This window comes from Ctenocephalides felis, unplaced genomic scaffold (genome assembly GCF_003426905.1).
Source record: "Ctenocephalides felis isolate EL2017-DRISC unplaced genomic scaffold, ASM342690v1 CF-g0.4_SCAFFOLD_00845, whole genome shotgun sequence".
In the NCBI taxonomy this organism is placed as follows: Eukaryota; Metazoa; Arthropoda; class Insecta; order Siphonaptera; family Pulicidae; genus Ctenocephalides; species Ctenocephalides felis.
In genome coordinates this window covers 12,567,733-12,582,256 of record NW_020536999.1, presented here as the reverse complement: position 1 = coordinate 12,582,256, position 14,524 = coordinate 12,567,733, and the positions used below count along the sequence as shown (strand labels likewise).

The window sequence follows — 14,524 nt, the reverse complement described above, 5'->3', positions numbered from 1 at the left end:
TTATTTTTTATTGATTAAGTCGATTATTTACACATTTAGGGAAGTTTATGTAACTTACCTCAAGGCAAAATACCAATACCAACTAGTTATTTTTGTTGAAACTTCATAAAAATACTTACAGCAAGTGTTTTGCTAAAGTGGTACAAATTATACAATGATTAACCAAGTATCCAATTATTATCTAGGCCGATCCCGATCCTGACAAAATTAAAAAGATATATTTAGTCTCTTGCGATACGAAAGCCCTTGACTCGGGTATAATTAGACCTACTCATCCATCAAGGGCTTTAGGGTACAAATGGAATGACTTAGGAGGTGGCTGAGATTTACGTGTGATATGTATATCCACAAGCTTAGAGGCAAAAGTTACAGCCAAAAAGTTACCCATATCTGATATAGAGATAAAAACTGATTGGAATATTAGTAATACAAAATTCTCAATACTTCTGTTTTTTTAACACGATTAGTTAGATCGATAGAGACCTTAATAAATACTGGTGCTCAAAATCTACAACAAGCACATGTACGTTCTGTGTTTCGTAATGATATACATTTTTACTACAATTATTTATCAAACTACAATTTGTTATAAATAAAAAAATATTATAATTTCAATTTTTTCCTAGGTTACGTGGTTAAGAAGAATGCACGACAAAGTCGCCCTGCTCACCGTTGGCGAGACAACTTACACCGGCGATCTTCGACTTTCGGTGAAATTTCAATATCCCAACAACTGGAAATTGATCATCAAAGGAATCAAGTTGGAAGATGCAGGATTGTACATGTGCCAGGTTTCAACATATCCTCCCAGAGTTCTGATCACCAACGTCACTGTTTTACGTAAGTAATAATAAATTGATAATTTTTATAGTTGACCACTTGATAACGATTTTTTATGCTTAATCTAAAAATTAATCCGATTATTAACTTCCCGTAGGGTAAGTTATAGTAATCACAAAAAAAACGAAAATGAAAATTTTTATATTTATTTTTACGTTACAAAGGTTTCTGGACATTTTGGCATACCTTAGAAAAAATGGATGTGTGCGCGCGCGTGTGTTGTGTGTGTGTGTGTGTGCGGATACAAATTTTGGATAATTCAAAAAACATTCGATTCGTATTGATAAGGAGACGTGCTGATTAGTTTTTGGCGAAGGCAGGTCCAGCCGTTCCAAAAGTGCCAAAAACGATAACTCAGTTTTTAAGAGAACGGAACATCCGATTTTAATAATTCAAAAAACATTTTATTTGTATTGACAAGACGAAAAATTGATAAATTGTCATAAAGGCAGGTCTAGCGGTTTCGGAGATCTTGGGAAAAAAGTAAAAAAAATGTCATTTGACTGTCAAAAATGTTTATTCGACTTATGCATCGACACATCAAATTATCAGATATTTTAGAGAGATTTTAATAATGTGTACACATTTTGTGTAAATTTTTTTGGGTTCCGTACCAAGATTTTTAATTTTGAAGTTTATTCATATAATTCAAATGAATGTTCTCGACATTTTTGACAATATGGAATAACTATGGAATAATAATAATTAAAAAATCATTCGGTTCGTACTCGATCGTGGAGCGTTTATGCAAAAGGTAATTTTGCTGTTTCGGAGGTATAGAGCGCAAAGGGTGTAAAAACGGTTATGCAGTTTTTAAGAGAACGGATCATCCGATTAGATTAATTTAAAAAACATTTTGCTTGAGAAAATATAGTAATTTTGAAAATTTTCAAAAAAATTCAAAATTTTCGAAAAATCAAAGTTTCAAAAATCTAATTTTAGAAGTTTTCTATTATTTAAAAAAAACTAAATTTTGAGAATTAAAAAAAAACGATTTCTTACAAAAGTTTGAGAATATTTCGGAATTTTCAAAAATATCGAATAATTTCAAAAGTATTAGAAAAAAATTTTTTTTTAAACTTCTAAAAAAAATTTCAAAATTTGAAAAAAATTCTAAATTATCAACAAGTTTCTAAATTATCTAAAAAATCAAATTTATGTTAGTAACAGAAAACGCTCGTCGCCCAATTTAATAAGCACTTATAAATTTACAGTATTATATATTCATAATAATCTATTTGAAATTATTCAAAACAATTATTGATTATTTTCATTCCTCGAATGTTTACTTACGGTACGGGAAGTTTCAGCAATTTGCCTTGAGGCACGATGCTATACACCCCACTAGTTAACTTTATGACTGGTAATTTAGGAGTTTTACAGAAGTTAAGATTTGGCGCACTAGTGGTGTTTTGCGCCAGGTTTTCTCTTTCGTGTTATTAAACTGCATTTTATCACTTTTTTTATTCTGCTGAACAAAACTAATTCATTTTCAAATCAAAACTCTTACTGCTTACCAAAACTCCGGTTCGGATTTATTTAAATATCCCAGTACACTCCAGCATCCCATCAAAATTTTCAAATATGAATTTCAAACTTTAATCCTATTTCGGCTAGTGTAGTGACTAGTGCAGTGCTCTGTTTTGCACATGCACATGCACATGCACATGCAGACTGCGTTTACCTAACATACCAAAATTATTGGATTACATGACGAACAATGGAATGTTGTGTGTAAACAAAGCTCTCGGCTTTGTGCAGACTCGAATCGGATATAAACTCGTTATAGGAGGTCAAAACAACCCCTTCGGATGCAGAAAACGCGAAACCAACCGACGATATATAAATACCAGAGACGACGACGATGAAGGATTTGCACTTCATTTCATCTCCATCGTTTGTATTTTGAATTGAAGTGGAAATTAATTTTGATTTCATAAATACTTCAGATGCACAAATCAAATTAATTATTAATGCTCGAATGTCAGTCCATGGTGTAGGATCACTTATCTGTCTTGTTTATAGTTAACTTTATACCTCTTGGCAAGACGAGAAATATAGGGTAAAGTTGGTCAAATCGTACTACTACCTTAGTCGTAGTACTGCCTAAGTCGTACCACTGCCTAACAACTTTTAACTCTTACCAATGTCTAAGTTGTTCTTGTATCCCAGCTATATTTTGTCGGATAATTATAAATTACATCATATAATACCGATAATTTTTTTAAGATTTGTGAAATTATTTATTTATTTATTTATTGAATTAGCAATCAAGATACAATTTAATCTTATAAGCTATTGTAACACAAACGAGGGGGAAAAATAAAATAATTATAAAAATAATAATAATAATAATAGAAGAAAGAAAAAAAGAAATAATTATCTAGAGTTCACTCCTATGAGAGAAGCCTAGTGTTTCATATGGTACCGATAAATAAAATTATTTAATTTATTAAGCAAATGTTTACAATTGGAAAGCTGTCCGATTTTGTGAAACAGAAATAATCTAAAAGTGTGTAAAAGTAAGTGATTTGCCAAGTTTTTGCTAATATTCTGGACTTAGTTGTAAGACTATTACGACAGTAATATTAATCTGAATTTTTTTCTTATTAAGGTTCATTAATTTCTCGTAGGGTAAGTTATAGCAATAGCAAAAAAATCGAAAATGAAAATTTTTATCTATCTTTACGTTTCAAAGGTTTCTGAATATTTTGGCATACCTTAGAAAAATGGAAGAATGTGTGTGTAAGTGTGTGTGTGTGTGCGGATACAAATTTTAGTCGACGATTTCGGGAACACCGATCAACCGATAATTGGACGATTTTAATGAAATTTTTTATCATAATAGAGATCATAGTTATAGTAGCCATACTAAAATTTAACCCTACATCAAGTGGTTTAATTTTAAAAATTCATCAAAGTTTGAGAAAATGTGATAGTCAAAATTTTTGTCAAAAGTTGCTTTTGTGGTGTGATAAGTCAAAATTTTAAAGATAAAGTCAAGTACTAAATAGTACTAAGCGAATTGGCTGAATTATATAAATTCAATAAAGTAAATTGCAATTTTAGAATTACAAATTTTATAAATGTGTTTAAAATACATTGATTCGAAATTACAATGTTTAGTTTCTAGTAAAAACTTTGTTTTTGATATATACAGTTAAAAATTTTATCTAAATAGCTAAGTCTCAATTTTGATTGATTAAGTCAATTATTACACATATCGTGCAAGTTGCCTTACGGAAAAATGCCACTTAAAAAAAGTTAACCCAAGGCGACTTATTGCTTACAAGGCTAAAACTATGCCTTAAAAATTCAAAATTCAACTCTTCCCTTAAAGTCCCTTATATTGTCCCTTATCACCTGAGTTTGTTTCAGAAATACGAGTACTACACCAAACTAAATTGTATTAAAGTTTAGCTGTGTTTCTATAATTTCGAGCATCATTAGAGTTTAACTTAGAAACTAAAGTACTTATTAATTTAAATTAACGATCTGGTGTTTGTAGCCACTAATTCCTACTTAAGATTAGCATTTATGCTTACATAACACTTTAAGGTAGTTGGCGAAATCTCAATTAGAAATAAGGCTAACTTGGAAGTTTAGGCGAAATTCGACTTGTAATTAGATATATATATATATATATATATATATATATATATTAATTCAACTATGTGTTGCAAAAGCAGAACAGTTTTTCAATTGAAGGATTTTCTGTCAAAAAACAAAAAATCAGTTTGTTTTAAATTCGAATTCGCTTATCCCTCGTGTAGAGTTCCAATTAAAAAAAATATTGTTTGTTTTAAATGAGCATTGATAAAATTTAATCCCCATTTCAGCAACTGCAATAGATTTTGGCAGAAACCAATCAAATAATAAAAATTGTGCACTTTGTGTAACTAGATATGATTTTTAATAAATTTTATGTTTAAATCTGAATTTGGTGTGGTGCAACATTTAGAATTGTACATTAGTAAATGTTTTTTAAAATTATGTCCAGATCGCACGGTTTGCATTACAATCTTGAAATTTGTACGAAATATTTTTTGAAGTGTCTACTGCAGTTGCAAATATTAAAATTTATAGGGTTTCTTGAAAAATTTTGAGATATTTGCAATTTAGTACGGAAAATACGTGAAGTTTCGAGATTGTCGAAACAGCTTTATATTAATATATTTGAAATTAATTTCTGGCCGCACCGTTTGCATTACAACCTTGAAATTTGTACGAGATATTCTTTGAAGTATCTATTATAATTGCAATTAATAATATTTAGAGTCCTTTTCAAAATTTTGAGACATTTGCAATTTAGTAAGAAAAATACTTTCAAAAGCATTCTAGACATTTGGTATAGAATCAACTGTTTATTAGTAGATGATTTTTGAATTTATGTCTAGGTCGAACTGTTTATATTACAACCCTAAAATTTGCACGAGTTATTCCTTGAAGTATCTATTACAATCGAAAATAATAAAATTTATAGGGTCTCATGGAAAATTTTGAGTTATTTGCAATTTACTAGCTAAGAAACCAATGTAACAAGTTTTTTGACTATTTACTTATGACACACAGCAAAAATTTAACAATTTTTTCAATATTGTACAGAAGCAAGTGTAAATATATTTTAAAAAAATCATGTTAATTTAATATTATTTTCAAAACACGCAGTTGGTATTAGTGAAATTTATGCATTTACTTTTGCAACAGTATATATAACAAAGCTTTTTTTCAAATGATGGATACACTATCATAACTCCGAAACTTTTTTGGTAAAAATTCGTATATTTAGCATTTTATATCACAGTCTATTAACCTTATTCACTATTATAACACTATATGAGCAAAGTACACACATGTTCTTGATCCAACAGACCATATGCAAGTTTTTCATTCATTGAGTCTACAAGCAATTTTCTACATTTTCTCGACCACCGCAATGAAAACTGTATATTTCAAGAACTAAGCGATTTGCTAACATAATACAAATAAAAAACTACATCCTAGTTTCCTCGTAAATCCTATGGGCATGTACCTACTATCGTTCGGGCAATGGATGGTAAAGAAAACAAGTTCGTTCAATCTATTTTCTGTTTTTTCATCCGGAGAGCCAATTTCAAACATCAATATACAAAGTCGCAGAAATAACATTTTGATAAAGCGATATATTATTTTTTTACAAATGTTATTGGAAGAGAGTATAAAAACTACAAGTTTTAACAAGTTTGTGAATATTTAAATGAGAATGATATTTAGATAATAGTAATCGAAAATTGACCTAGTAGAATGAATAATTTTTTAGGTAACGTGCTTTTTTACTATTGTAATTTTAAGTTCAGCTGATATTTATATACCTGAATAAGTTCTTCTTGTTGTTCTCATAATAAAATAGAATATTTTGTATTTAAAACAGAGGGCATTATATGCACGATATTTTTGTGAACTACAAGATCTGCAAGACAATTCAAATATTGTTTTACTTTGGAAACTCTCAGCATAGCATGTGTATCAAAATAACAGTAAATTTATGCCAAAACGGTGGAATAGTATTAAATAATATTTTCGTATAACAAATAAAGATACAAGATACGCCTGCAAATGATATGTTAAGGAATTATTCTATGCTAGAAGCATAAATTTCATGTAATATTTTAAAGGCCCTATAAAGGCAAACAATATTTTTATTATTCTTTTAAAAGCAGTCAAAAAGTTATAATTCTAGCATAAATTACCATTTCGTTTACTTTAGACTTTTAGATAATCCGATAAAAAACTAGTGGTGTATGGCATCGTGCCTTAAGGTAAATTCTGGAACTTTCCGTACCATAATGAAATACCCGATGAATAAAATTTAGTAAAAAAATATTTTTTAGAAATTAAAAAAAAATAAAAAAATGTTTTTCCCAAAAAAATCATTTCGTCAATACAAACAAAACGTTCTTCGAATCATTCAAATCAGATGCTAAGTTCTCTCAAAACGTTTTGCACATCCAGCTCAGTATCTCCTAAACGGCTAGACCTGCCTTTGTCAAAAACTAAACACCACTTCTCTCATTATTTACATATTGAATATTTTTTAGATCAATCAAATCTGATGCTCCTTTCTCTCAAAAACTCGATTTCGATTCTCTGCACTCTTTTTTACTCCGTAACTCCGAAACGGCTGGACCTGCTTTTTCCAAAACTAATCAGCACATCTCCCTATCTATAGGAATCGAATGTTTTTTTAACCATTCAAATCGGTTGATTCGTGCGGCCGAAAACATGGACGAAATATTGTATCCATACATACATACACACATCAATTTTTTCTAAGGTATGACAATATGTTCAAAAACCTTCAGAACGTGAATATATGTAAAAATTTTCAATTAGAATTTTTGGACGATTACAATAACTTACCCTGCGGGAAGTTAAAAAGATTATGATCTAAAATAATGACCTATTCTTATAAAATAATGATGAAAAAAAATATTTTGCTCAAAATAGCGAGTGTCTAAAAAAAATTTACAACATTTTTTAATATTCGCGATTTTTTTAAAATAGTAAAAATTTGAATTTGAGGTTAAGTTCTAGTAATTCATATTTATGTTGTTCAATTAAGTAACATATTTATATATAAAATTTAAATATTCCGTAGAGTAATAATTCGTACTGAAGAGAAGTCTATGAAAAAGACTCTGTAAAAATTTCAAGGAAATCGGTCCAGTATCGCATCGAAAAAGGCAGTTTTGGAAGAATCGCATTTAAAGATTCATTGAGGACGGAAACAAAAGAGGACTGTCGGTGTCACATAGTTATATATCAGAAATAATTTAAATTTCGAAAGATTCTATATTTGAAAATAGTTCAACTCTGAAAATATCATTAAAACAAAATAGATTTTTTAATAATTATAGATCAGAATACCCCTTTAAGGTGAGTTATGAAAATTGATATAAATAATGATAAAACTGGGGATAATAGGAACTAAATATATGTAAATATCACAGTAAATCCTGATAATGCAATAGGAAGTATTACATACATTTGCAGGTAGTTGCTTAAGGTAATGTGTCTGATTTCTTACAGATACTGTGATATAAGATGCCAACGAAAAATTTCCAAATTCATGGTTCAATTGATCTTAGGATTGACCACTTATTACCATTATAAATTATTTTTCCGGTCAGTAGGTGACACTGCATTTCTGGATGCTATTTGAAAATAGGATGTATCCCATGATGTCAGGGAATAGAAAACTTAATGGCGAAAGGAAGTTGCCATTATGTGCAACTACAATAAGCCATTTCCATTAATATCAAAATGCTTCGCGCGCGTTCTTGCATAATGACCCAGTTGAAGGGCTTAAATCATACAATATCAACGATACGCGATGAATTTGTGCAAAATTTAAATTCCTTGTCGAGCCATTCCCTGCAAATTGCATAAATTAGTTTTATATTCAAAGTTTGATCGCGATATTAAAGATTCATCTCTTGAGCAAAATGAATGAAAACTTAAAAGATGCGGGATGTGATAAACTTGTGTAATGAGATATAAGTATTTGGAGATAAATTCAGGGAGAAACAAGTTGCTTATGCAGCTTAGTCACAAGTTTGGGTAGAAACATTATATACCACAAAGGTATCACATTTCCTATACTAAATAAATGTTTCGAAAGCTCGACCAAATGTCTATTATAATACAGTGCCGATGCTAAAAATTCTCAACAAAATTTTAGGAAGTGACTCTTGAAAGAAATCCTTAAAACTGTTTTTCCAAAAAACAAAAGAAAAGAAATAAAAAGCATTGAATGTATGCAGGATTATGTAAAAATTTAAATACCGAATTCCTTCCAGCTGATCCGAAGATTAACGTCTGCAGATTAGAAAATGCAAAGAATGTATTAAAAGTTAGATTGAATAAGAGATTATTACATTCTGTATATAAATTAATGTATTGAGTTTGAGTAAAAGAATCATGGAACAGTAAAAAAATTGTTTTTGACTGAAATTTAACCATTAATAGAATTTGGTAGTGAAATTAAACAAAAAAAAAACTAGTGGTGTATGCTGAAATCGCTAGAACTTTTCATACGGAAAACTAAATTATTTAAATAAACTATGCAAAACTTTGAAAAAGTTAGATTTTTAAATAATTTTGAAATTTTTGAAAAAATTTCATTTTTTTGTACTGTGATTATTTCTGTATTTTGTTTTTTTTTTTCTTAATTTTGAACAATTTTTTATGCAATCGCGCTGCATAGCTGATTTGAGGTCGAAATATCAAGGCGCTTAAGCGCCGCGTAGTCGTCTAACGTGTAAACATTGGTACGGAACCCATATAAATGTGCACAAAATTTGTACTTATTATTATAATTATTGTAAAATATCTAATAATAGGACACATATGTTACTAAAAGTGGCATTATTTTTTTACTTTTTTTATTGGATCTCCGAAAACTGAAATACCATTTTTGGCACTTTTTGCCCAGTATCTCCGAAACGGTTAAAAGCTGAAGTTTTAGCTTTTAATAATAACATTAAGATAGTCCGCTCAATCAGAGTTTTTTATGAAAATAACATGGGTAACATTTAACTTATTTTTAACTTAACGATGAATCAAAATTTTGAGAATAACATTGCGTTTGCTTATTTTGATCATAAATAGAATAATATTTGATATATTTTATAAAATAAGTATTTACTTAGGAAGAAGAATCAAGAAAATTTGATTGGAGTGCGGACTATCATAAAGTTAATATTAAGAGCTAAAACTTTGAGAGAATTTTTATTAGCAATTTGTGAGTGAAGAAATTCGGAAATATCCATATTAAAGAACACCCTAATATATATATGTATATATATATATATATATATATATATTTGTTTCGTGTATTTCGTTCCACTGACACATTTATCCACCCATTCGGCAGAATTGTGTTAGCGTGTTATATTTTAGAGTGAAATAATAACGACAAATGCAAAAAGCGGCGCAGCACCGAGCACCGACATAAAATATATGTACACAGATAAATTTTCACGGATCAAAAGACTGTATATCCGTTTATTCACAATAAAAGTACATTAAATAATGTTATTTCTATGCTGACCGCAAAAAGAAAATGCCAGGAGCGGATATAAGATACATCCGTTGCGGCGTTTCGGGGGCACTTCTATCTCGATTAATTTTCATCAAAGCTTCGAGCTAAGTATTTTTCTAAAAGCCCTTTCTTACTTTTTCTTTTGCCTTTCCACATTTTGACTTATTCATCTTTTGCTCTCGGATAGATAGATGAATGTAAGAAATACTACACGGAGGAGTCTAAAATAAATTGTACTAGCGTACATTAAATTAATTTATTTCAAACATTTCGTATCTTTTTAATATGATGCTCGTTATACTATATTTCAGGGATTTCTGTTATTATTTTGAAAGCATTTGAGCCCCTGGGAGCAAAAAAATAAAAAATGTCCATATTGAGGACCACTCTATATATAATATATATCTATATATTATAGTGTGTGTATTTATTTCTAAATTGTTAATCCAAATAAAAAAATTATTAGCATCCTTTTGGGTCATCATCAGGCACATTGTTTAACAATAAACAATATTGTGAGAATAAGTTGTTTTACAAAAAATTAACATAAATTTAGAAAATTTTTTAATAAAAATTTAAAATAAAAAATTCAGAAAAAGTTATTTCAAGAACGCTAGAATTAAGAATCAAAATCTATTTGCTTGCGATTCAGATCTAGAAATACTTGAAATAAGTAAAATTTGGATTTAAATTTCAATATTTTTAACTTTTCGAACGAGAAGTTTATGTTTTCACATAAAAATCCGAATTCTCTGAATCGTATGAAAACAAATTTGTAAAAAGTATGTATTTTTGTAGAGGGAAGGAAATGCGTTTACGCATCTCAAACTAGGTCTTTTGTCTGGGTAAGTCGGTTTCAATACCGCCTGGGTATAATACTGGCTAAAACCTGTACTTATCTTTTGCATGCGACAGTATCTAGAATGCTATGATTCTCTCATAATTATACTTTTCTATTAATTAATGGAAAAAAGCATGTGTGTGTATATGTGTGTATGTGTATGTCTATGTCAAATGATTTAAATGAAAAAAAACCAATACATATATTATTTATGCAAAGAATTCACTCACAGACATTTATAGCCGACTGCTTTTCTTTTTCGAAGAGTCACATAAGATTCTGCAGGAAATATGTAGATCACAAATCATATAATTTTATTGCAGTTCGTATTGTATGTAGTATAGTAGTGTATTGTATAATGTAATAAATTCATGCGAGCATGTTGTTATCTGGTTGTTTGAGCATCCGTCTGTGCGTCTGTCTGTTCTGGTATGTTCTGTCCGGAAACGCCGTTGCGAGTCGGACTCGGACATCATCCATTGATAACATGACTGTCACTATGGCATGGTGGAAATAAATTTAATATATAACCCTGGTGTTGATTTCGAAAATCCCCAGATACTATATCCCGAAAAACATGTGTACATTAATTATTTCCAAAGAATTATCCGACAAAAATCCTGGAACATCTCTAAGACAATTCAGTAAAACAAATACAATTACCATGAACAATTCCAAATTTCCTAGACAATTTCCACAGTTTATCTTAAGGAGCGAAGAATAATCCAATCTTGATAATTTGTAATTGAAAATTTATTCAACGTCCGGAAAATTTATATTCAGATCCAGGAAAACCCGTCAAGATTTTGTTCAAATATCTTTGAATGAATAAAATACATATTGATTTATGGTGTAGTTTTTACACGCGCTTTTTGAATTTATATTCTGGTTATGAAGCACTGTGATTTCTTTAACTATTTTATATACAAGTCTTGTACTTTAATAGTAACTAGGAAAAAATAATATATTATCTACTGTGCAAATTGTATCTTGGTCCTATGTGTTTAACTATTGCATAATCCGATAGCTGAGTAACTATTTCAAATTGCATATAATATTACGTGTAAGTAAATATGATAATTAATGATGAAGTATCAAAGTTTCACTGAAGTTTGAGAAGATCCGGCGAAACTTGGAAAGATCACTGTACAGAGATAAAAGCATCTGGTTTTAGATATCAAGAACAAAACTTATGATACTGATAATAAAAGTAACAACAGTAATTATATTAATAATAAAAATGATAATGAGGTCCTTTAGTCTAGAATTAAACCTATAGGTAAATTTACGTGCTACGGTTAGTGGCGCCCCTATGGAGCGGGGAAACAATTAAAATTGAAGTAATTTTTACTCTATGATTCTATCAGATTGATTTTTGTTTTTAGCTCCAGCTCTTGTGATAGTCGACGAGCTGGGAAGAAAAACGCCCGATATTTACTACCGGACGAATAGTGCCATAGAACTGACGTGCCAAGTTGCCACACTACTAAATCTGATGACCAAAGCCAAAACCGAAAATACACAATTGGTGTGGTTCAAGGATGGGGAACAGATTTCGACCAACCAGACTAAACTCATGTAAGTAATAGTAAGAAATTCAAGCTTTTTGGTTGGCGACTTACTAACAAAATTTTACAAATATTTCATGACAAATATAAATGCAATATTTAGACTTTTGTCTGCGTAATGATATAAAGAAATACATCATTAACCCTGTCGCTAAGAGCGACATCTATAGACGACATCTACTTGACAACCTTCGTGTACGAGTGTCGCTTAGAGACGACAACCAGTATGACAAATATTACTTCAGTATTCACTTCACTCTGACTTTAGTTATTAAGAATTATAATTTGTTTATTGTAGTTTTTGTTTTTTAGAAGTTTAATGTTCAACATTTTTATCGATAATTATAGGCAAATTTGAATACACATTTTTTTCCCACATAATCACGCACACATTCATTCATTTTTTTCTTAAATATTGACGATAAAGTTTAAAACTATTTTTTAATTTTTGTATATTTTTTAGATTTTATTAAGTGAACCTACAGAAATTTATTTAATAAATTATTATTAGAGAAATAATAAAATTTATTTAATAAATTATTAGAGAATGTTTAACAATTAGATTGATTTATTACATTTATTAGCGTCTTGATAGAGAAGTTTATATTTCTATTAGGAAATCCGATTACACAAGACTCTATAAATTTTATTATTTGCGATTGTAGTAGACACTTCAAAAAATAACTTGTGCAAATTTTAGGGTTGTAATACAAACGGTACGACTTGGGTATAATTTCAGAAATATTTACAAAATAACTCGAAATTTTGCAGTACTTTCTTCTGTAAATTGTAAATATCTCAAAAATTTGCCAAATACTCTATAAATTTTATTATTGGCGATTGTAGTAGACACTTCATAGAACAATTCGTGCAAATTTCAGGATTGTAATACAAACGGTGCGACTTACGCATATTTTCAAAAATATTTTATTAATATGCAGTTATATTATACTTTTTTTACTATTTTGCAAATTTCTCAAAATTTTGCTGAAAAACCCATAAATTTTATTATTTGCCTTTGTATGATACACTTCAGGGAATATCTGCAAATTTCAGATTTGTAATACAAACGGTGCGACCTGGACAAAATTTAAAAAATCATTTATAATATGCAGTGGGTTCTTTACCAAATGTCTTGAAACTTTGCAGTACTTTCTTTACTAAATTGCAAATATCTCAAAATATTGTAAAAAACTCTTTAAATTTATTATTTGCGATTGTAGTAGAGACTTTCAAGAACAATTTGTGCAAATTTCAAGGTTGTAGTACAAACGGTGCGACTTGGACCTGAAGTCAAAAATCTTTACTAAATATCTTTGATATTTGCAGTACTTTTTTACTAAATTTCAAATATCTCAAAATTTTGCAAAAGACTTTAGAAATTATAGTATTAGCAATTATAGTATACACTTCAATGAATATCTCGTGCAAATTATGGGGTTGTAATACAAACGACGCGCCCTGTGCCTAATTTCAAAAAATTTATAATTCATGTTTACTTGACCTTGTATTCTTTCTTTCAGAAACTCTCCACATTGGTTCGGTTTGCGACTAAATTTGCGAAGATCCAAACCAGAAGATTCAGGGACGTACTCGTGTCAGTTGACAAATATTTCAACGGTTTCCATACGAGTTCATGTACTAGATGGTAAGAATCCATCTCATTTGTGTATAGTTTAGAAAAAAATCAAAAACTATTTTTTACATAAACTTTTACAGATTCTTATATCAACTTTGGATTTTGGTTTATCATTTCAATTATTTTTTAATTGCAGAGGAAACGCAAGCCGCAGTCCAACATAAAACTCACTTCGGGGCAGCGAATGTGTTAAAATCGGAATTCGGCCTTTTTTATGTACTGTATATATTTTTATCGAAATTTGTAGCGATTTATTATCTATAATTAGTTAATTTGTATGATATGTAATTAAATTGTATATATGTAACTAATATCTTAATTATCATTAAATATACTAACAATTGCTATTATAAAATAAACATATATGAGAAATACTATATTTATTTTTTTATTATTCAACAGGCTTCGAAAGGAACAGGACACTGGGTTGGGAGGTAATAGAAATAATAACGGATATTGAAAAAAACAAAACCAGAAATTATATGGTGAAAAATTCTCTGGATAAGGTGTTTTTGTTGAAAATAATAGGTATGTGAATTTTCATTATGGTGGTG

The 14,524-nt window shown here is 29.3% G+C and overlaps 1 protein-coding gene across 1 annotated transcript in view; it reads left to right on the top strand.

Moving 5' to 3' along the window:
- Positions 1-14,479, top strand: part of LOC113378066 (zwei Ig domain protein zig-8-like) — a 35,242-nt gene extending 20,763 nt beyond the window's left edge. Inside the window, exons 4-8 of the mRNA XM_026618580.1 lie at positions 627-840; positions 12,149-12,341; positions 13,855-13,979; positions 14,107-14,186; positions 14,373-14,479. Coding sequence (XP_026474365.1) covers positions 627-840; positions 12,149-12,341; positions 13,855-13,979; positions 14,107-14,186; positions 14,373-14,408 — 648 coding nt within the window. The 3' untranslated portion in view covers positions 14,409-14,479. The remainder of the gene's footprint in view (positions 1-626; positions 841-12,148; positions 12,342-13,854; positions 13,980-14,106; positions 14,187-14,372) is intronic.
- Positions 14,480-14,524: the final 45 nt, after the last annotated feature.